Here is a 23,354-nt window from a genome sequence, read left to right on the forward strand (position 1 = left end):
GCGTGAAGGGGATTACTCTCCATAAAGCAGGCAGATACAGGATGTGTAGCATCATTACATCTGACAGCACTGTGATGCTCAGCCATATATAACAGTGGACATCCTGTACCTGATTACAGAGGAGACAGTCACCATTTCGTTGTGCACCATTCACACAGTCATCATTAGAGAGATACTCGTACATAAATACAAATATTTACAAATCCATCATTATTGTCTGTAATGCATTCCCTTTTTAATCGCAATAACTCCCTTACATGATTCCGTGTATAGAGTTTAAGCCTCGCTGGCCACCGTAGTTAGCTTCTCTTAAGTGGACAAAGCTAACGTCACTCTTAAAGGTTTACATTTAGCCTAGTAAACACAGGCAGTAACCTCGGTGTGCTGTAAGTTAGAATTCGCTCCACGAAGCACATCGGTATAGTGTCCTGTCTATTTTGCTCGCATACAACAAACCTTCTTGGGTTTAGGTGAGGCTGCTGTGAGCAGTTTGTAACGTTTGCGGCGTGTTTACACTCTGTGCCCGAAGAGCAATGACACTGGCGTTCAGATCAGCGCTCAGCAAGTGTAAGTTGTGTGTGTTATAATTTAGTGGTAGTTTCAAGAAACGTTTTCACTTATTTTAGGTTTTTCCGTTGCGGTTATGACGTAAATCTATCAAAGGTTTTTCTAGTTCAGCCATAATGGTGCATAAACAACTATATCACAGTCATATTGTTTCGAAGAGCTATTTAGGTCGAAGGTGAACCGATCAGCTCTCCTTGCATTGCAGGGCAAGTTAGGTTAGTTATATGGGTTGGTAGACTTACTGAAGGTCAATCTTCTTCGTCGTCCTCTTGTATGTTCTGTGGGTATATGTGTTAAGTTATTATTGTTATAAGTTATTTTAAGAAAAACTCAAAATGCTGGACTTTACCTCTTAAATATGTCACTGATTAAGGGAGGACATCTTATCCAGCTTATAACAAATGACTTGTCCTGATAATTATTACAAAGAGTAAAATAAAACTGTGAAAAGACACTCTGTCCAAATGTAATGAACTGCATTAGTGCTGATCTTCTGTGATCTAAACTCTACTGTTGCTGTACCCAGTTTGGTATGATGTTTCTGTATTTGTATTTGAGTCTTTCCGTCTATCTCTCTCTCTCAGATCGTGGTTTGTGGCTGCCTGGTGGGAATCTGGTCAGAGCCATGTCGTCCAGTGGTCAAACTCCTTCCTTCACCACCTTGTCTATCAGTCAGCCAGCAGCATCTATCACACATGTAGAGCTCCACCGTCCAGAGAAACGAAATGCCATGAACAAGGCTTTCTGGAGGTCGGTGCACATGTGCTGCTGAAGCTTCTCTTGTATTTTCCTCTCTCCTTACAAACTCTGTTAAACTTAAGACCTGAATCGACATATTTTGTGTTGGTACAGTTGTTGCCTCCATAAAATAACAGTGCTGCTGGTTTCTCTCCCAGTGAGATGGTGGACTGCTTCAACCACATAGCAGAAGACCCAGAATGCAGAGTGGTGGTGATTTCTGGAGCAGGAAAGATCTTCACAGCCGGTGGGTGAGCTGAATGTAGGTCAGGTTGTTCGGTTCAGATATTCGGAGACTTATGGCAAATTTCAGGGCGACATAGATTGCTATCTGTCTGTGGCATCCGATGAACTTAAAAAGGGCATACACTGATTTCCATTTAGGATATATTTTGAAACTTTTGCCATGCTTTAATGCGCAAAAAGACATTGATTCACTTTCACACTTGCTGCAGCACCACTGTGCATGCTGAGTGAGAAGGGGGGTGTTTTAGGTACAGGCTATAACGGTTTTATTTATTTAAAAAAAATTCTTACCTTCATATATAACATAATTATTCCATGTCCTTTAAGAATTGCTTTACTTGTTCATTTACATTGTGTATCATATGAAGTTGTCCTCAGTAAAAACGTCAAATAATTTATTTGACACTGACAAGTTTGTTTTCTGTCTTGTTGGACTCTCCAGGTATCGACCTGATGGACATGGCCAGCACCGTCCTCCAGCCAGAAGGTGACGATACTGCCAGAATTTCCTGGAACTTGCGAAAAACCATCACCAAGTACCAAGAGACATTCTCTGTCATAGAGAGGGTGAGAGTCCAATTCATACCAGTCACAGAAATGACTGAGTTAAGAACCTATTACCAAGGTTAGACATCATCAGAACATTGTTACAGTCGACACCACAACTTGAAGTTCGGACCACAAAGAAGTTAGTGACTGGAAGTCGGTCTGGGCAGCCTTTACAATCACCATATGATTGATACCAGATTGTCAGAAGTGAAACCAAACTGAACTACTTTTTCTGACTATAAATTATTTAAATAAACTTTATCTAGTCATCCATTAAAACAAACCCACATGTGCCCTGAAAGATGTGTTGTTTTCTTTAACTTAGTATGATTTTATTTTGTTGTGAGCCGACTCTTGTCTTCTTCTAGTGTCCAAAGCCGGTGTTGGTGGCCGTCCATGGAGCTTGTGTTGGCGGAGGTGGGACTTCATCGTAACATTCTTACAGACCAAACAAAAGTTTAGACCATAATGAAGTTTGTTAGTGTTAGTACTATCTCAGAGCAGTTGTTGAATAAAGTTTTTATGAGAAATGCATTTTCTACAAAAAAGTCCAAAATACAACTGAAGCACAACTGGATGTTTGAGGCAAACTGTGTCAATATACATTTGAGACCATTTATGGCAAAGATCAATTAATAAGGTTAATCAAAATGAGCTGTTACAAATGTTGCTGAAATGGGTAGAACAGAAATGCAAGGTCATGTTGGCTTTTTCTTTGTGTGTTTGGCAGGTGTTGACCTGATCACAGCGTGTGACATCCGCCTTTGTACGCAGGATGCCTGGTTCCAGGTTAAGGTATGTAGAGCAGTATGTTAATACAATCCCACACAGTTCACCATTTGTGGCAGTAGGCCCCTAAATATGCCACACTGATATGAAGAAGAATCATTAGAGTGTCTAATGTCATCACACCAGAGGCATGCTCAACAGTGTATGCGTGTCTTTCTATTTTGTCAGGAAGTTGATATCGGACTAGCAGCAGATGTTGGAACACTTCAGAGACTTCCTAAAGTCATCGGCAGTCGCAGGTAAAACAATCATTACATCTGAGTGACAGTCGTAATATTTGTCCAGTTTTCTTAATACCATTCCATCCAAAATCCTCTCCTCTTTAGTCTGGTAAATGAACTTTGCCTAACTGCCAGGAAGATGTATGCTGATGAAGCCAAAAGCTCTGGACTGGTCAGGTAAGTCTAATGTGTAATGTATTTCAAAGACTCTATGGCAAAATTCTTGTCTTCACTGAAATCTGTAATATTTTAGTTTAACAATGAACTTAGATTTCATACTCTTATCCGCTTTGTTGAGAGAGAAAAGAAACCGTGTCTTTGTGAGCCAGTCTGAAATTATATTCTCTACTCTTGTTCACATGCCCTTTTAATCTCTAGCCGAGTATTTGCTGACAAGGAAGCTATGATGGCAGGAGCCCTGGAATTAGCTGGAGAGATCGCCGGTCGCAGCCCGGTAGCTGTACAAGGCACCAAAATCAACCTCATCTACTCCAGAGACCACAGTGTGGCAGAGGGACTGGACTACATGGTAACAACTTCAACTCCCCTGTCTTTAAATGCTTGTCTCAGGAAGTTTGTCGCTCTCTACAACACTGAGTAGTAACTAAATTGGTGTGCGATCAAAGAGCAACAGTTCCGACGTTGACTCTTTGCCAACTGAGAAGCTATTAATCCATAGTCAAAGAACTCTTAAGGCCGCTGATGCACCCGAGATACATTTCTTATGTAAGCAGGCAATATAAGGCCAATGTCCATAGAATTAACTAGCATTTCTGATATTTTAACCAATTTAGTTAGCCTGTCTCATTCGCTCCAGATTTCCTTTTTCCACTCCCATGATTAGACCGCAAACTAGCTGTGACACTGCCTTATTTCCTGTTTTCCAGGCTACGTGGAACACTAGTATGCTTCAGACTCAAGATTTGATGAAATCAGCTCAAGCTGCCATGGAGAAGAAAAGTCCCAAGACAGTAACTTTCTCCAAGCTCTGAAACTCCCACCACCTCTCTACTGGGAACGGCGTGAACACAGAAGTAAAAGTGCCCCCTGCTGCCTTTCTGTGGGAGGAGAAACCACAGCATCCAGTGGGGAAACCTTCATCAAGCTGCGAGGAGCAGATCAGTCAAATGTGATTCTGTGTATGTAAATTGCCTACGACAACAAAACATTTTTCAGACTTGATATCTGCATTATTGGTAGACAGCACAAACCTGTCTTATAGTATTTTGCATTCTCGAGGTCTCGTCATCTACTTAACATGTAGAGATGCTGGTTAGGCAGCAGAGATGGAGTTCAGTGCTGACTGGACTACATCATTGCTGTATTAAATGTGTGAGGTGTTGTGGCTTTGTTTCTGAATTACCAGCTCATTTCTGTCTAAATGAATCATGTTGAATTCAGGTTGGAAACTGTAATCAGTTTTACAATTTTGCACATGTACATGAATAACTGCATCATTGTTTTTACTAATAAAATGAAATTTATCTGAAAGCAACCTAAGTGATTATTTTAAACCACTTTTATGCTGATGGAGGTTTAGGGATGTACAGTATGAAACATTGAGCCAAGGAATAACTTAATATAAATAAATAGGCTTTATTAGAGATACATTTACAAACAATATAAAAACTTCTGATGGTTACTGTGGAGTCCGCTTGGCTCTAAGCTTCTGTAAGGTTTTCTGTAAAGAAATAACAGAGATTGTGGTTTAAATCAGCTTTAACTCAAAATTTGGCAGATTTAACATGTACATTTAACTAGGCAAAGGTTAAGTTTGTTCCATGAGAGACTTGAGAGACTGGTAATGTAGCTCACAAAAATTGTTGGCGCTATGGTCATCAAGAAATCATCAGATACACTTTCCTCAAACACGCGTTTTACCTGGTGGAACTCCTTGGCCTTTAGTCTGTTGTTGGCATAAGCATCCTGTCTGCTCCTGACCACCTTCTGATGCTTCACCTCTTCCAGTTGATGATACAGTCTGCAGAAAGATGCAAATAATCCAGTTACTGATGCTCAGGTTTGCCACTTGCTGGTCTCTGAGGTTTAAGATGTGCGCTGGATGCAAAAGGATTTAATTGTGGCAAGACAAAATTTTGTGTAGACATTCTATATAGTTTTGAACAGACTATTAACTAAGAAAATCAGTCGTGTAAGGCAAGCCACGTAACTTTGCTCACAGCGTAGCAAGTGAATAAGAACAGATCCGTCTATGAAACGCTGAGAAAAAGCTAAACAACATTCTAAAAGCACCTCTGAGTTCTCTGAAACATTGCGGAAGCGTCACATTTCCTCTGCTCGGCTGTGGAGAGTTTCACCTCGTCCTTTTTCAGCCTGGACTGGCACGCTGAGGAAAGAAGGGAATTAACAAAATGTCAGTATCTTGGATCCAGCAATATGTTGAGAAATCCCAATGTGAAAGAGCAGGTTTAGGCAATGACTGTTTGCATTCAAGAAACTCAACCTTTTATTTATTTGCCAAGGAATTTCAGAATCAAACGTGCGAAGGCCACACACACACACACACACACACACACACACACACACACACACACACACACACACACACACACACACACACACACACACACACACACACACACACACACACACACACACACACACACACACACACACACACACACACACACACACACACTTTTTTCACATGAACCCGTTTTCATTTTCAATAAGTAAAAGTCCATGTTCTTTCGGTTACACACAGTCCAATAAATACATTTTGCAATTTATCACCCATCATCACAAAAGGTGCCAACTGAATTTAAACTTGAATGTACCTGCAGACAGAGGTTTTGGTTTGGAGGTTTCAGCCGTCTCAGCCGTTCGGTCTCCAGCCTGTCCTCCCCTGAGCTTTGACTTCATCTGGGATTCTGTCTTTGTCTTGGGCCGACAGCTGATTGGCTGTGGGTCCTTGATGCTGCACTGCCCTCTAGGTTCATATGGGCATTGGATTTTAGGTTGAGCCTTGGTACGAGTCCTTTTCTCCTTAATTTCATCAACTCTATTGGATGATCTCTGTAGTAGAGCCTGACGTTTATGCTGGAAGGCTTTCTGCAGGTCTCTGCTGGGACCGCCCTCAAAGTCCAGGAACATGACTGGATGGATGGGAGGTGAATCAGGAAGTCTCAGATTTAGTTTAGACCTTTTCTTTTATAATTTTATGACATGGCGACTTTCCATTATGCTCATGTCCCCACTGGGAGGAAAACAATAACAATAACACACTATTTATTGTATGGAGTTGATGATATATAATTTTACCTGAATATGATTGGTTCTTGTCCTCTTTTGCCAACAATGTAGATTCTAACTCCTAAAAGAGATGTTTCACAGTCGCATCATTAGTAAGACACCTACATCTGATTCGTCAAAATATCGGACTTATAATGTATTTGTAATACATGTGCATGTCTGAACGCTCATCTCTACCTCTTGTACTTGGAGGCCTTCCTCCCTCATCCCGACAGACTCTTTTTCTCCACATTCCTCTTCTTCAGTGATGGTCACCTCATGTTCGGAGGTGTCTGTCAGGCTTGCTAGTGTTATATCAGATTGTTCCAGGATCCCCTTCTCACCGGCAGCTTCCTGATGAGCAGAGAGAGACGTTGATAAAGCCAAAGCCTTAGTGTGGGACCCAACAAAACCAGATTCAAGTCTGCTTACAATAAGTCTTCACCTAAATGGAAATACACCACACTGTGCCACGGGTTTTGTAGATTTACTGTGGCAGGTTCAGAAGACAAAACATTTCACTTGGTTGCTAGTCCCTGAAATGAGACACAGCCCAAGACTTACAGGTTCCAAAGTTGAGCTTGAGTTCAAACTGGTTATTATTGCTGTCCTGACCCAAATTGGATGACGACTGTCTAACTTATCGCTGTGACAGACAGACACCAGGGATTACAATACACCCACTCAATACCTGTATTTTGTCCCAGATGAGGACAGGATTCCACAGGTGTGATCCCTGATGCAGCTTCAGTTCTCCTTTACTCGGCTGGGTGGATAGGATTGAGTCTCTCCCTCTTTCAGACATGCCCTTTGTCTCTGTATTGCCTCCGTCTGGTGGGAGCATGCTGAGCGTGGGTGTAGCATCACACACGGTTAAATTACGCAGACGTGGAGCTATTAGCTGGGCAACAGGGGACGCCATGAGGACAGATTCATCGGGTTGGCACGGAGAGGTGGTGAGCTGGCAGAATGATTGGTGCAAGACGGCTCGTGGGCAGCTGGATGGCTCCTCTGCTCTGAAGCGCTCTGGTGAGGCCTCGGAAAATTGTGCTGATGTTTCGGTCGAGTCCAACTCTTCAGCGTGTGTCGAAAACCTGCTCTCTGCCCTGGTCGACTGAGGGGGAGAACTCGAATTTGAACTCGGCGCGTCCCGTTCCGGCAGATGAAAGGTCATGGTGGGGTCTGCAGTTTCATTGTGGGTGACCTCAGCCGGGAGAGGGTGGAATGAATCTGAGGCTGATAGCACTAAAAGGGAAGAGCAGGAAATATTAAAAGTTGTGTAAATGTACTGCAATACAACCAAATACTGTATAGAGATTGCTGATTTTTTTTACCACTAGTCATACCAACAACAAAGAACAATGTACAATTACTAACTGAATATTTGTGACATATCTGCAGAAACTTCCTTCTGCTTCAAGCTTCTTAAACAACAACATTTAATTACAGATTTAACAACTTCTAATTACGCATTTACAGTACTTCCACTAATACAATTTCCTGGATTTCAGTGCAAAGCAGTTAAAAGTATTTACACTTCACCTTCAGTACTTTCCGCACCGAGTTCTGGTAAAATCTGAGAATCTTCCACCGTCTGGTTCTGTGGATCTGGAGTCACGTTGTGAACCGGGATGCTGTGTGACTGATCATGACTGATCAGCACTGGGTATGATGGCACTGCGTCGTCATCTGAACCACCAACATCCATGCTGGTTCTTTCAACTAAAAAGGACAAACAGCAGTGAAGTTCATTACACAAGACAAGCGATGAATATTGGAATTAATGTTCATTGAGAATGATCGACCAAATTGTTTCAGCACTTCTTGGGACGACCAGCTTATCTGCCTGTTGTATTTGGAACACGCAACTTAAGAAACTTGCATGACAGTGGTTGATGTATACAAGAATCCGCACAGCTCTGCATTTACCTGAGCTTCTGCTCTGATGGTCAGCCGACTCGTCCAACTCCCCAACCAGTGGTCTCATTTGGTTTTCCTCCCGCCCTTCATCCATCCATGTGGTTGACTGCTCCTCTCCCATTTGATCCATCACCTGACTGGCATACAATCCCTGCCCACCACTCAGCCATTGAGTGCCGGGCTGATGCGAGAGTCGATTCATCATGTGACTCAGCGTAGACTCCCACCCGCCGTGATCCGTGCTCACTGAAACCAACTGACATGGCAGCTGGCCAATTAGCGAAGAGTGAGCTGAAGGTTGACCAACCAGTCGCTCCATGGCCGAGTCCCTCGGGTCTGCATCTAGAAACACAGATGACTGATCTGCCAGCTGGCCAATCAGAGGTCTGAAGGAGTCCTGTCCTTGTTCGTCGACCAGTGAAGAGACATCTGAGAAATGCTGAATTGGATTTCCCCATCGCTGGAGGACAAAGGCATCGGATGAAGGTGGGTGGTTAATAATAACAAAACCAGTGATAATTGACTTGCAATCAGTTGAAAAGTACTATAAAAGTAATATGTCAGAAGAAGAGCCATTAAAGAATATATTCATTAAGAGCTGTGACATGATGTGGGAGGCAGTAGCTCAGTGGGTAGAGCTTCCGCTTGGGAACCGGAGGGTCGCCGGTTCAAGTCCTTGCCGAGGTGCCCCTGAGCAAGGCATCGAACCCTCAATTGCTCCCCCCTCTGTGAAGGGTGGTAATGTTATGTAAGTCGCTTTGGATAAAAGCGTCTGCCAAATGATCGTGATGTAATGATGAACTAAACACCCATTTCATTCCTATTAAACTGTGCCCCATAATCGCTTAATTGCTACCAAATACAAATCGTTGTGTCTTACAAATGTCAGTATTACTGTCTGCAGTCAGAAATGATTGCCAGTAACTCACCAGGCCGCTCTGCTGTGCTTCTGCTGTGTCTGAAGGGAGAGTTTGGGACTCTGAAGGCAGCGGCTCCTCGACACGGGAGCCTTCTCCATCTGCTGCTGGATCAATACAAGGAAGATAAGATAGTATTGGTCCATTAGACAATCTTCGCAAACGTACTCTACCACCGCTTTATCATTTGTTCCAAAAGACATAAACATCTAATACATGTGTGTATTATGTACCTGTGGTGCTCCCAGCAGTGTTTAGAGAGATGTTAAGCTCCTTGGTGTATCTGTCGATGATGCGCTGTATGTTGCTGTCGTGAAGCAGGGAGTCGACATTTGAACAAGGACGGGCCGGAGCAGAGTCGTCATCATTAACCGAGCTCTGACCGGATGGAGAAACGACATCTAGTACGTCTGCTCGCCCTCTTCCTACAAACAGTGAGAAAACAATGAAAGTTCAGTCTCGGCCATATTGTGTACAACCAGCCAAGACAAGCTGAAAAGACATGAAAAACCAGATTAGTAACTTGTTGTTACTAATGTAACAAATGTTCACGCGCTCTTCAGAAATTAGCGCTGCGATTGAACACAAGACTTCTGTTGAGGAAAGAGCCAGAGGCCAGAGGTTCCCCACCCCTGCTTTAAATTGTCTCTCAGTCCGGTTCAGTAGGCTACACAACATGGGGAAGACGACCATATTCTAACTTATTGAGCTGCACCTGTAAATAATAGCGATAGACACGGATCACGAACCATCTGCATGAAAACATTTACTCAACGTACAGAGCCCTTCCTGTTGTCTCTCACCTGTGTGTAAAGAGTTCTGCTCGGGGTCGGTGGTGACGTAACTGCCAGTGGAAATGGAGGTGTCGGAGAGAAAGTCAGGGTCAGGAGGCCTATGTGAAGACTGACACTGACACACAGCACGCAAACACACACACACACACACACACAACCGCTGTTAAGAAGCATGTTCACACACACTGAGCCTTAGTTACTGAACCTAGAAGCATAAAACAGTCATCTGCTAGCCCGATACTGTGACTACTGATACTTTCATACTGTTCATCTTTAGCGCCTAACTTGAGTAAATTTACATTAAAATATTACTGAGCTCAGTTCAAGTGTAGAAACCCTCAGGATATGTATTTGAATCAATACAGTTCAGGATCAGTAAAGTTACATCATCGCTCAGTACACACGCACACATGTACGCGCGCACACACACACTGTGATACTTAGCCACACACACACACACACACACACACACACACACACACACACACACACACACACACACACACACACACACACACACACACACACACACACACACACACACACACACACACACACACACACACACACACACACACACACACACACACACACACACACACACACACAGAGCTCAGTTCAAGTGTAGAAACCCTCAGGATATGTATTTGAATAAATACAGTTCAGGATCAGTAAAGTTACATCATCGCTCAGCACACACACACACGCACACACACAATGTGATACTTTCATACTATTGAAATTTTCATTTATTCACAACATGGTGAACCTCAGAGAACAATAAATACAGAAGTAAAGTGTGCCAATATGAATGAAAGTGTCACACTGGAATACTATGCAGAATCTCACTGGAAACTTCTCCCATCAGCCTCTGCAGCAATGGTCTGCCAAACGGCAAAGTGTGTTGCTAGCACAACAAACAATATTGAGTTCTGTAAATAATCCACTGGCTTTGTTACCTCTGTGGGGGATCTGTGGTAATTGACGGCAGAACCAGAGACGTCATCTCCTCTCCCAGAGTCAGAGGACGGTGACGAGAGGCTTCTCAGGGCTGAATCTGAAAGAGGTTGTGGAAACGAAGTGACTCTTATTATCTGCTGCATCATGGTTCATTGCTTCAATTCTACTTAATCTCCTAAGCGACATCAACATACCAGAGTGTAAGGAGTCTGAGCGAGTCCCTGAGCCCATCAGCGGCCTCTCTCTCCTGTGCAGCTGGCTGGGTGTTGATGAGCTCGTCCCAGAAGCAGTTTCTGTGTCAGGAGACTGCTGCCCTCTGCTGGACTCAGAGAATGTGTGCAGAGTTCTGTCGGAGGCCACAGATGATTCGGTTTCCTCTTGCAGATCCGAGTCTACTGTGTGCGGCAGCACCTTCCCAAACTCCTCTGTGCCATGATGGAGTCAACAAAATAATCAATGGGTGTAACTCAAATACGTTTTTGTCAACCAGTGTGATTGGCTGTAAATGTTGGTGTTTCAGTGTTGGTTGTGTAGAGATGAGCTCACCTGCAAACAGGCTGCCGCTGTCGATTGGTGTCTCCACCTCCTGGATGGCACTGAGCTCGTGCTGTTCAGGCATTTCCAGAACACCCAGCCTGACCCGGGTCACTGGGGGCTTCAGTGGCCGAGGAGGGATGTGGAGGCTCGAGGGGAGGAATGACCCCTGAGCCTGACTAAAGCCAGTGCAAGCGTGGGCGCTGATAGAATCTTTAGAACACGGAAGTGAAGAGTTAGAACCATTATGTCACAAAACTGTAGCATCTAACTGAATTTTGAGACTAACAGTGACTTGTTAATTGGACATTTTGCCCTGATGAGAGTTCACGACACACGATTTTTGTGTAATGGCGGTAAACTGCCTTACCACTGGTTGATGGTTGTTGGTGAGCGATGCTGTCTTGCTCCTGGTGGTCTTCTAGGTGTGACAAAGTTCCTCCATTAGACTCCTCTATTGCTTTCAGCAGGGATGCCAACAATTTGAGGCGATGATCAGGTACTTCTTCTGAAACATAGACGTCACTGACATCCTCTGGAGTTGGCTGTGGGACAGAAAAAAACTTTAATTACAATCTTACTCCTGTGATACTCTTGCTCAAGCAAACATTGTAAATTCCATAGGGCCAAAATATTCCAGCTAATATTAAACAATTCTGCATTTTACATCAACCTGTTGGCCAATTTGTCTTATTGAAACTAAAAAAATGGTGGCTATTGATTCACTATCCACTAACAAATGTAACAAATATATACTAGAGAAACTATAATATAGAAAAATAATAGAAATACCATTTAAAGTATTTACTGTGGGAAAATGCAACTCCAGACGGTAAACTTCAGCTGAGACTTTCCTATCATTGCTTGCAAGTACTTGTGTTTGGTTTGTTGGGATAATAGACACTCTTGAGCTCAGTTCAAGTGTAGAAACCATCATGAAATGTATTTGAGTAAATACAATTCAGGGTTAGTACATTTACATCATTGCCCAGTACACAGAAACACCAACAAAGACAAAAATAACATCTGGATTACTGAACTGTTCAACTGTTAGATGTATAAATATAAGTCACTGTTCCCTTACCTGCGTCTCTGTGTTAATCAGTGCCTCTAACGCTTCCCTCTGACGCCTCATCTGTTCCCTGTCCTCTTCCTGCTTCTGTCGCTCTTCCTCTCGTCTCTGCCGCTCCCCTTCCTGCTGCCTCTGCCGCAGCGCCACTGCCGCTCTCTGCTCCAAGACCCGTCTCTGGATGTCCTGCAGCTCCCGTCTCCTTTCGTCCGCATCCTCCTCCCTGATAGCCGCAGACCCGACCTCCAGGGAGCCGTGCAACAGCGTCCCGGGCTTCATTGGGGTCTGGCCTGAAGGCATAGGTGTGCCACTCGTGATGCTTTGGCTAATAGTTTGAAAAGGACCGGAGCTTGTGTGGACGGGAATGTTGGCAGTTGAGTGATGCGGTGATTTGCAACTTGGAGGTGCTGTGGTGACCGAGGGTCTCAGCTTCTTAGGAAGGTGCTCTGTCACTCTTTCCATTATGCTATCAGTCAGCACATCTGGGCACTGCCGTCTCAGAATGCCTGAATGACTTTCCTGTTGCTGTGGCAGCAACCTGGACTCAGTACGTAAACTAGGACCAGACTCATGAGGAGGTGGAGACACAATACCCGAGTCTCTTGTGGAGACAATAACGGGTGTTTGTGGTTTAGCCTGGGCACTGCGGGTGTATGCGGGTATTGTGGCACTTGTACGAGTGTGCGAAGGGGGTGGCAGCAGCAAGGCAGACTCAGGGCCCGGTAGATGTGGGTTAACAAGAGCTGGGGGAGCAAGGGGAGTCAACGAAGATGTGGGCGTCATGTTGTAACGAATCTGAAGAGCTCGCTGGTATTCCTGGAGGCGCTGGCGAGCCACTTCCACTGACCTCTTGTGGGTCCTATAACAAATGAAGAGCGAAATAAAACTGTAAGCTCAAGATTCAATTTCCATGAATAATTGCATGGTAAAGTAGTGAGTCAGTAAAGTAGAGAGGCAGGTAAATCACTACCTTAAGTGCTTAACTGATAAACAAAACATTTATCTATTTCTATGATTGTAACCCACATGTTCTGTTGCAGTAGCCGCTGTTGATATTCTCTAATTCTTCTTGTGTGATCATCCTCAGTCACAGGAGGCAGCAGCTGTAGAAGACAGAAAAGTCTGAGGTTTTGACTTTAATCTCGCAACTAAACCTTTTGAAAACTGAGTTGCTATGTTACCTCCATAGCTGAACCAGGGGCAACAGAGGGGACTTCCGGGTCGTGGACAGGCTCTTCTACTTGGTTGGCAGGTGCATCCTGGGTCACAGTGGCCTTCAGCTCGTCTCTCTCCTGTTGGGCCTCGAGTAGCATCTGCTCCAGTTTCTCCTTCTGCTCCTCCAATTCCTGGAGTAAAGCCACCTGCTGCTCTTTCTCCAACTCAAGCTCCTCTTCCTACAGAAAAATAAAGTTAAATAATGAAAGCTTAATAAAGTCATCAGGTTGCAACGTGATGTTCAAGCTTCAGGCTCTTTCAATATGATCTATCAACTTCTACAAGTACACAAATATCAAACTGTCTGTCTGACCAACTGCTTTATCCTCTTCTCTGAATCAACAATGAGTTGACCCTCCACATCCTTTGAGCAGAGAGCGAACACGTACCCTTTTTTTCCGCTCCTCCTCAAATTCTTGGATCCTGCTGTTGAGAATGTCAGGAAAAGGTTGATCTGCCACAGATGATGTCTCTGTCGTCTCCAGTGCTGGTCGGATTAAATTCAAGAAAAAAAACAAAATAAACTCATAACATGTCCTTTACCTCACAGTGAATATTATTCAGCAATGTTATCAAATGATCAAAAGTCTACCAGCTGGTGATGTTTGGGGCTCGGGGAGCTTAGGGGCAGGAGATCTCTGCCTCTCCTCGCTGACCAGAGAGCCTGTGTCAATAGTTGTGTCTCGCTCTGGAATTTGATCATTGATGGCGGTCGGAGCGTCGACATCAGGGCCGAAGCTGCTGACGCCGCTCCAACAGTTCCTTTGACCTCTGATGCGTTCCAGTAGCTTCTTTAATGCCTGTCTGGGAGCGGGTCTGGAAGGCTCTGCTGCTGCTGGAAGGAAAACCACGACGTTGTAGGCGGGTACAAGAAAGTACAAGAAAGACACCTTTTTAAAAGCGTATGAGCTCATTCTCAATACAGGTTGAAGAAGAATCTCTTCACCTTCTGCAGAGGTTTCCTGTTTTGCGCCTCTAGCTTCCTGCTCGGCGTCGTGTGTGTTTTCCGTTTCCTGTGTGGCTGCATCGTCCAGTGAGACGTCCAGCTCCCTGTCCCGGCTGCTGGTGGAGAGAGCAGGCAGTGGCTCCGGCACCAGCTGAAGCACCAGGTCGCCTTTGATCTCTGGGAGGGTTTAAGAAATGTGGGTCATTATGACACTGTGTGCAAAAAAACATGCAGTAGAAAAATTGTAGAGAAAGAAAACTACTAACATACTGAGCACAATTTATTAACTTGCTTGTAGTATTATTATTTGCTGTTTTTCGTTTGGATAAAGGTTTGTACAGAGAGTTTTTTTGTTCAGTGATCAGATTCATAATTACTGCAAAACTGCTACAAAACCTTCACACTGAATGTTGCAGCGGTGTACAATCCTCACTTCTTTCTCCGGTGTACATCTCCTCAAAGGCAAACTCCATGTCCCTCTGGAAGTCCTCCCTCATTTCCTGTCTCTTGTACACCGGCTGGAAGATCTGAGGAGGCATCTGTGAAACCTGCTGTCTCCTCCTCAGCAGGTCTGTCTGCTGCATGTGCTCCAGTTCAACCAGCAAACGCTCACGATCCTACAGTACACAAGTCCAGACACAGAATGTTTCTCTGCTTTCTTTCTTTTGTCAAACTACAAATAGTAGTTTGGTGAGCAATAACGAGGCCAAATAGAAATCTGTGGGAGCACTTTACCTGCATGTGCTGTTCCCTCCTCAGAGCTTGCTTTCCTCTGAGTCGGGCCTTCTCCTGCTGCTCGTGTCTCTCACTCTCTGCCTCCCTCTGCAGCTCCTGCAGCCTTCTCACCTCCACCTCTGCATGCACGTTTGCACTCGTCTGTGGCCGTAGTGAACAGTTATAGACATTAGGTTAACAGGCCAGTCGCTCTCTGTGTCCAAATATAACCAATAGGTCCTCACAGTAACTAACTGACTGAATGAATAACTTTACCTGCTTTGTGTTCACCTCCCTGTCCACTGTAGTCTCAGGCATGTGGTAGTGTGTAGCAGCAAAGGCATTCACATCCAATTTCCTCACTACGTGTGGTTTCTTGGAGTCAATGATCTGCTTAGACAATAAAAGGCAACAAAATACAGATGGATTATTACCAAAAATCAAAACAACACATTAAAATCCAAGTCTATGCACGAGGCCAACTCAGAGCAGGAAAACGTGAGTCACCTGGGTGGGGTTTGGTGGAGGTGGTGGGAGACTAGCGACTCTAGCCGATCTCTCCTTCTCAGCCTGAAGTGCCGTCTTCCTGGCATTGATGGAGCTATTAAAAAAAAACAATTTAATTCAGATGCGACAAACATTATGGCATTTTTGCAGCAGGTGAATGTGATTAAGCTCACAGTGATTGCTTCTCATGGTCCTTAAGCCTCTGTGACTTAAGTTCTCGCAGGGCTTCTCTGTAGCGCTCCTCTGCTTTGGCCTGATTTTGTTCCTCCCGCTTAGCCATGGCTGCCCAATCAGGTTCCTTTAGGAAACAAATAAGAAATAGAAACAACTACATCAATGGCAGGTCTGCTCGGCGTTGTCATCATATCACATATTGTGTCATTGATTATGCTCAATCATCTACCAACAACGTAGACAGTCCCTGTAAGTGTCTGACAGCCACATTAAACTGCTGTGGTCACATGTTGGATAATCACAACCTTCCTTTCCAAAGAGCTAAGAGAATTGCTCTACTTTGGACATATTCATCTACAGAAACATTCAAAGCCACAGACATGTTGCCATGGGGTACAGCTTACATTTTCCTTTGCACTCCTGTGTCCTTGGCCAATCTGCTGTAGACTCTCCTGGTATAACCTCTGCAGTGCATGGAGCTTCTCCCTCTGTTGTCTCTCCCAATCCTCTCTCAACTCCTCCTCCAGATGTTCCAGTTCACGCTGGCGCCTCTGTTCGACCTCTCTGCGGATCTGCAGAGCGATGTGCCTGTTCTGTTCCCGCACCTGTAATATGGTCACAATGCACATGTGTAAACATAGATATCATGGCAAATCCAGGGTGGGCGGATGGATACACAGATAAAAAAAAGAAAGCTCCACTCTAGTTTGAGAGGAAGACAGGAGGGAAACACACAGGGATGACCAAACACATATCGACCGTAGTTTGTGTAGAAAGTTATATTAGCTAGACGCTACTACAAATCATAATTCATACACGTGGGATTTACGTTACCTGCTGGATTCGCAGTTTTCTCCTCCTCTCATGTTCTGCTCGTATCAACTGAGCCTCCTCGTTGGGGCTCGGTCTCAGTTTGCCCACTTTTCTCTTCATTTGAGCCATGTTGACGAAGATTAGCCGTGCAGATTAGCGTTAGCTTCACCACTGGCTAACTTAACGACGACGAAACGTAAAGGTCGCGCGCACTCATCTTGGTCGCACATAAACTCAAGTTAACAAGCTAAAGATGGAGCGGAGAAAGTACCGTAGGGACACACAGAGGGTTTTGTTTTTCAACCGTACTGCGTACTCCATGCCAACCAAACTGATGTTGCTTGTGATCGTTTTTGTGACGTCATATCCGCTTGTTTAAACTGCCCGCCGCCGGAGCGTTTCAACCCGAAACAGCAAAGTTGCAGCTCGCCGGTAGAGGGAAACGTTTAGTCATTTTCATCCTGATTCCTATACAGAAAAAGAAATATTAAATTTATTAATAATAAATGTAAACATTGGTAGCAACGTTGTATTTCTTATTCAATATCCTTCATTAAATATCTGTTTGGAATGTTCGTTGCCTGTATGTCTTACGATCTCCCACTAAAATGACAATCAGTATCAATGTCAAATTGAATTGAACATTACAACTCATTTTGCTTGTTCAAATAACAAAGGTCGTGCAATTATAACTTGATCTAGCTCCCACATTTCAGACAGTCTCAATATTCTGACTTACACGCGCGCAATAATGATGTTCACGTAATTAAAATCAATGAATTGTACTTCAGCAACTCAGTTACGAGCCCCTGATATGAACTGTATCCCAAGCGGAAAAACCCTCAAGCTGCAAGATGTTAGCATCACCGCTAGGAGGCAGTGGCGTTTAGATAGTCGTGGGTACAGAAAGCATAGAAAGGCACAATTCATGCCGATTCTGCACAAAAATATCAACGATTATTCCACTTTATCGTACACTCGTCATTGTCTAGAAAGCATTGGAGGTAAGGCTACACAGCATGTGTGCATTTGTGTCATTTCTATGGGGAGACTGGTACATTTTACAAGATTAGCTTTGAGCTAAATCCAGCTAGCTTGGTATGAGGCATGAGCGTTCATATGTGCTGCACTAAAGATGCACTTATCAGCTGCTTTATGTTGTAGTATTACTGCTAACATAGTCTAAGTTATGAAGCTACTCAGACCAGACATTTTTAAGATCAACCAAACCAGCTGCAGCTACTCTCCAGAAAGTGATCCTGCTTTCGTTTTTTTCCGACTCAGCCTTTGGACATAGTTTCTAGTTGCTGTTGCTGCAAACAAGAGTTGACTCAAGAGTTTTGCAGCAAAACACAATCTTCTCCCAAGTCGACCTATTACCTGCTAAAGCCGTTGTGGAGATTTTTAATTGATGACCCTCCATCTTTTGATAGCAGGGGTCCAGGAAGCGTTTTTTTCTTATTTTGAAAACTGGAACAATAAGATGAGTAGGTTGGCTGCTGAAATTGATAGACCAGACTAATTAATTATAATAGATCTTTATTCTTCCTGGAATCATATACTGTACATATATATATATATTATTATCTAAGTAAGTAAGTCTAAGTATCCTGCTTTGAGCTCTGTTCTGTCTCATGAAGTTAGATATTTAACCGTCACTGCGTGTTTTCATCTCAGCGTCCTGATCATGTCGGGGGGTCCAGCTGTGCGGGTCAGCATTGAGTCCACCTGTGAGAAACAGGTGCAGGAAGTGGCTCTTGATGGGACAGAGACGTACGTACCGCCTCTGTCCATGTCACAGAACCTGGCCAAGTTAGCACAGAGAATCGACTTCAGCCAGGGCTCTGATTCTGAAGAGGAAGCGACAGATGGAGAAGCCAGGGATCGCGAGTGGAGCAAACAGGAGGCAGAGGAGGAAGAAGGTTAAGTATCAGAGAATGCTATAAATGACTTATTTTATACAGAATGTTTCTTGTTTGAACAAAAACCAAAGTTGTTGTTTCCTTTTACAGGCACAGTGAAGTTCCAGCCTTCTCTTTGGCCCTGGGACTCTGTGCGAAACAACCTACGCGGTGCCCTGACAGAGATGTGTGTACTGCATGATGTACTCAGCGTGGTAAAGGAGAAGAAGTACATGGCCTTAGACCCTGTGTCTCAGGATCCAAATGCTGGCAAGGTAAATAGTTCAATAATGTAGGTGTCATATGTAGACATAACTGAATAAATAACCTGCATTAAACTACAGTATTTTTCCCCACACTTTTCACCACCATTCTGCTCTTCTATAGGCTCCACAAGTGTTCCAGCTGATCAGTAAGAAGAAGTCTTTGGCCACAGCAGCACAACTCCTCCTGAAGGGGGCAGAGAAGCTCAGTAAGTCTGTAGCAGAGAACCAGGAGAACAGGAGGCAGAGGGACTTCAACTCAGAGCTGCTCCGACTCCGCTCACAGTGGAAGTTACGCAAAGTGGGAGACAAAATCTTGGGAGACTTGAGCTACCGAAGTGCAGGTGAGAAAGGGGGTTGGAGCCTATCCAGAAACTTACTATCAGGAAAATAAGTCTAAAAAAAACAAATGCAGATTATTTTGCAAATTGGATTACATTTTTTGCAGATATAAATGTTATTGTGGAATTTATACGATTTTTTTTTTGTTGCTTTAATTGGAGCCAAGTTTAAGTTTTAACATGTATCCATCTTCTTGTTGACCGCAGGTTCCCTGTTTCCTCACCAAGGCACATTTGAGGTGCTCAAGAACACAGACATTGACCTGGACAAGAAGATCCCAGAAGACTACTGCCCCCTTGATGTCCAGATCCCCAGTGATCTAGAGGGATCTGCTTATATCAAGGTTAGATTCCTTTAGATCCAAATAATCAATGCGATATGATTTAGCTTTTTCATGTATTTGAAAAATTTTTATATTCAGGATATTGACATTTGAAGAGGCAAGAGTGCAGTAGTGAGTTTGCGATTGTGGTGTGTCCTCAGGTGTCTATTCAGAAACAATCTCCAGACATTGGTGATCTGGGAACCATCAGCCTGTTCAGACGACAGCCCAAAACCAAAGCAGGTAGGATTCAGCACCCTCATTTCTGTGATATATGTATCTGATCTCTGAATTTTCCCTCATTTCTCTTATCCTCATAACCATTATCTCTCTCCCTTTCCTCCCCTGACCTGTCTCCATCTTGTCATCACTTCCGCTGGTCTTCCTCAGGTACGCAACTCTGGCACGTGAAACTGGAGGCAGCTCAGAATGTGTTGCTCTGTAAGGAGATCTTTGCTCAGTTGTCCAGGGAAGCCGTCCAGATCAAATCCCAGATCCCGCACATTGTTGTGAAGAACCAGATCATTTCACAGCCCTTCCCAGGTCAGAGCTGCCATGACAAACTAGTGGGATAATTGTTATACTGACCATATTTGTTGTGTATATTAAGTACTGAATGGAAACAGTAAAGGCCTTGGCACACATTATAGCATTATCAGTTTTTAAGAGCAAGAAAGTTCTGCGTCGTTTCCCCACATGACAATAATTCTGATGTCTCTTTAGGTCTGCAGCTGTCCATATCACTGTGCCACTCCACAGGAGAGAAGAAGAATCAACGGACATCTCCAGAGAAACCCAAACCAGACGACCACCTCTATGTACTGGAACATAACCTACATCAGATGATTAGAGAGGTGAGACACTTGAGTGATCAGATACTCTGCTTCTCATTATAAGTGACTGTCTAATAACTTTTGCGCTCTCATTTATTGGGTTCCGGTTGAAACCTCATACTTGTGCAGAGAGAATAGAGCTTTCAAAATCAGATCACTATAACACAGATTACCATTTAAACTAAATTCATTTGAAAACTTGCATCTTAATCAAATACATTTAATTTAATTTAATTTAATTTAATTTAATTTAATTTAATTTAATTTAATTTAATTTAATTTAATTTAAAATACATGAATGAAGACACCCTTGTGCCCTTTTGAACAAGCTCAAGTAATGGCAAAGGATAGAATACCTGAAAAACTGCACTCTACTACTTCCATATGTGTATAATTATGTGTATTTTCACATAAAAAAATATTAGGGACTAAATAATATGAATGCTCTTTTCGTGAAACATCCTTCATTTCCTTGTAGTTCCACAAGCAACAGTTGAGCTCCATAGTGATGCCCCACCCTGCAAGTGCACCCTTTGGTCATAAACGCCTGCGCCTGGCAGGACCACTAGCCTATGACAAGGCTGAAATCTCCAGCTTGCAGCAGAGTGAGGGCCTGCTGGAGAAGATCATCAAACAGGCCAAACACATCTTCTTACGTAGCAGGTAAGAATAACTACCTTAATGTAATGTCTTTGACAGTTTGGCCAATTTACACCAGCCTCTACAAGGTTAACCAATGAATTAAATGCAAAATTGCAGGGTTAGTGTTCGCTCTTCTTATCATCTCTTAAAAGGTTTGTGGGACTGCAGTGTGCAAATATTACTCAACTTAAATGCTGTGACACTCCCAAATTGCCTCACATGCATTGTCACTTTTTGCCCACCAGGTGGCACATTTTGTGTTATTCTTGGCTTTCGCCTGAAGAAAATAAATACACAACAGAAAATCAGAATCAGAATGTTCCTATTCTTGTTAGTTTTTGTTGAAGGCAGTGTTTCCCCTGCATTATTCTTCGGTATGAAGTGTGTGTCACAGCACTGTGTGTGTATATGCGTAAACTCTGATTTTCTGAATGCCAGGACAGCGAGGACCATTGACAGCCTGGCCAGCCGCATCGAAGACCCCCAGATCCAGGCTCATTGGTCCAATATCAATGATGTGTATGAGTCCAGCGTCAAAGTGCTCATCACATCTCAGGGCTATGAGCAAATCTGCAAGTGAGTGGAGGACTGTCAGTGCATAAAACAAGACTCTCTTTTTTTGTGTTAAATTACTGGAATTTTGTTCATGAACGGTATGTTTGACACATTAGAGTTTGCCTACTTTAACACCTCAAGCTGCTTTGTGTGTTCAGATCCATCCAGCTGCAGCTCAACATTGGTGTTGAGCAGATCAGAGTGGTGCACCGAGATGGACGGGTAATCACGCTTTCGCACCAGGAACAGGAGCTGCAGGACTTTCTCCTCTCGCAGGTACCACAGCACTTCCACCGGAATGTTTTTCGGACTATAATTGTCCTTTATGTGTCGTATGGGTAACTTTACACTTGTAGTTTAGTCCAATTCTGGGTGCATTTTTCTTAAGAATGTTGTTAAAATGAAGCTGTTTGTTTTGTGAACCCGGGTACAGACCAAGCGGCAGTAGCCAGGTCCACACGTAGGAGGTAGTCTGAGATGGGTTCTAGCTGAATTTGGTTTGGGACATGTGTTATCATACATAGTCTGTACCTCATCAACCAGTCAAGCCCAGATTTGGATGGTGAATATAACCCACACGTGAATATGACCTTATTTGAAGCTTCTATCTTTTTGTTGCCTGCAGATGTCTCAGCATCAGGTTCATGCGGTGCAGCAGCTGGCCAAAGTGATGGGCTGGCATGTCCTGAGCTTCAGTAATCAAGTGGGCCTGGGTCCAGTAGAGAGTATCGGAAATGCATCTGCAGTCACTGTTGCGTCTCCCAATGGAGAGTACGCCATTTCAGGTAAGGTGTTGTGGTTTGTTTTGGGGCAGAATGTGCATGTTGCCCTTCTGTTATTGTTTTTTAGTGTCGGTGTAGGTAAAACCCTTAAGAAATAATATGGTCAAGGCACGGTGTTGGGGATGAGTTCAATTATTGATACAATGTAAAATACCAAACAATTACGTAATGACATCCTCTTAATCTCAAAATATCAAGATCTTAGACATACCTGATGGTTCCGAGAAGACACGTTTGTTTTAATGTATTGAAGTGTACAGCTCAAACTTTGCTTCCAAGCGAGCTGCTAATTAGAACTGGCCTTTTCATTTATCAATATAAACTGATTTTACTCACTGAGTGCGTATATGTACCCTTGTATCCTCGATCAGTGCGGAATGGTCCGGAGAGCGGCTGTAAGGTTTTGGTCCAGTTCTCACGCAGCCAGAGCAAAGAGCTGCCCAAGAGCGACGTCATCCAGGATGCCAAGTGGAGCCACCTCAGAGGGCCCTACAAGGAGGTCCACTGGAGCAAGATGGAGGGGCGCAACTTTGTGTATAAGATGGAGCTCCTCATGGCTGCATTGACTCCCTGTCCGTAGCTCATGGCCACTGACGGTGAACTCCTACAACATCAGCTCTGCCATACACAATATAATCCATTTCCTTTTTTGTATATTTTCAGACAAAGAAATTAGCTGTACATTTTTTCTGTGGTACAGGTTCCCTTTTGTCAAAAATGTGAACTTTCCTTTACTCACAACTTCTTTTTATTAACCTGCCAATTAACCTGCAGAAGAATAAAGATGTG

The 23,354-nt window shown here is 43.7% G+C and overlaps 3 protein-coding genes across 6 annotated transcripts; 2 read left to right on the forward strand and 1 right to left on the reverse strand.

Annotated features, from left to right (window-relative positions):
• The first annotated feature begins 304 nt into the window (after positions 1 to 304).
• Positions 305 to 4,601, forward strand: ech1 (enoyl CoA hydratase 1, peroxisomal). The gene is made up of 10 exons (XM_076145739.1): positions 305 to 567; positions 1,152 to 1,317; positions 1,464 to 1,552; positions 1,994 to 2,118; positions 2,469 to 2,517; positions 2,831 to 2,895; positions 3,058 to 3,128; positions 3,216 to 3,287; positions 3,489 to 3,639; positions 3,998 to 4,601. The coding sequence occupies exons 1-10, from the start codon at positions 534 to 536 to the stop codon at positions 4,100 to 4,102; spliced, it is 927 nt and encodes a 308-aa protein (XP_076001854.1). The 5' UTR covers positions 305 to 533; the 3' UTR covers positions 4,103 to 4,601.
• Positions 4,602 to 4,699: 98 nt separating this feature from the next.
• cep295 (centrosomal protein 295) lies at positions 4,700 to 17,284 on the reverse strand. 4 transcript variants are annotated; one of them, XM_076145767.1, is made up of 29 exons: positions 16,947 to 17,284; positions 16,517 to 16,717; positions 16,112 to 16,236; positions 15,939 to 16,032; positions 15,708 to 15,821; positions 15,453 to 15,593; positions 15,151 to 15,334; positions 14,718 to 14,894; positions 14,364 to 14,603; positions 14,161 to 14,258; positions 13,738 to 13,950; positions 13,583 to 13,659; positions 12,572 to 13,415; positions 11,858 to 12,032; positions 11,500 to 11,700; positions 11,148 to 11,378; positions 10,953 to 11,050; positions 10,003 to 10,108; positions 9,433 to 9,624; positions 9,212 to 9,306; positions 8,292 to 8,742; positions 7,905 to 8,084; positions 7,054 to 7,607; positions 6,561 to 6,716; positions 6,393 to 6,444; positions 5,909 to 6,226; positions 5,364 to 5,457; positions 4,992 to 5,091; positions 4,700 to 4,791 (listed from the first exon to the last, which is right to left on the reverse strand). In XM_076145767.1, exons 1-29 carry the CDS (start codon positions 17,052 to 17,054, stop codon positions 4,750 to 4,752), a joined length of 5,661 nt encoding a protein of 1,886 aa, XP_076001882.1. In that variant the 5' UTR covers positions 17,055 to 17,284; the 3' UTR covers positions 4,700 to 4,749. The 4 variants fall into 4 exon arrangements, with proteins under 4 accessions (XP_076001882.1, XP_076001891.1, XP_076001874.1 ...); XM_076145776.1 differs by having other exon boundaries at positions 10,003 to 10,102; positions 14,364 to 14,606; XM_076145759.1 differs by having other exon boundaries at positions 9,212 to 9,303; positions 14,364 to 14,606.
• Positions 17,285 to 17,795: 511 nt separating this feature from the next.
• On the forward strand, positions 17,796 to 23,344 carry med17 (mediator complex subunit 17). Its single transcript, XM_076145788.1, has 13 exons — positions 17,796 to 17,929; positions 18,603 to 18,847; positions 18,938 to 19,101; positions 19,214 to 19,433; positions 19,638 to 19,774; positions 19,915 to 19,996; positions 20,144 to 20,296; positions 20,477 to 20,607; positions 21,065 to 21,249; positions 21,667 to 21,804; positions 21,942 to 22,059; positions 22,409 to 22,568; positions 22,937 to 23,344. Exons 2-13 carry the CDS (start codon positions 18,613 to 18,615, stop codon positions 23,143 to 23,145), a joined length of 1,932 nt encoding a protein of 643 aa, XP_076001903.1. The 5' UTR covers positions 17,796 to 17,929; positions 18,603 to 18,612; the 3' UTR covers positions 23,146 to 23,344.
• The last annotated feature ends 10 nt before the right edge of the window (positions 23,345 to 23,354 follow it).

The sequence above is a fragment of the Genypterus blacodes genome, unplaced genomic scaffold, assembly GCF_046128005.1.
Source record: "Genypterus blacodes isolate CSIRO-AG114 ecotype Tasmania unplaced genomic scaffold, CSIRO-AGI_Gbla_v1 ptg000003l_1, whole genome shotgun sequence".
NCBI lineage: Eukaryota > Metazoa > Chordata > Actinopteri > Ophidiiformes > Ophidiidae > Genypterus > Genypterus blacodes.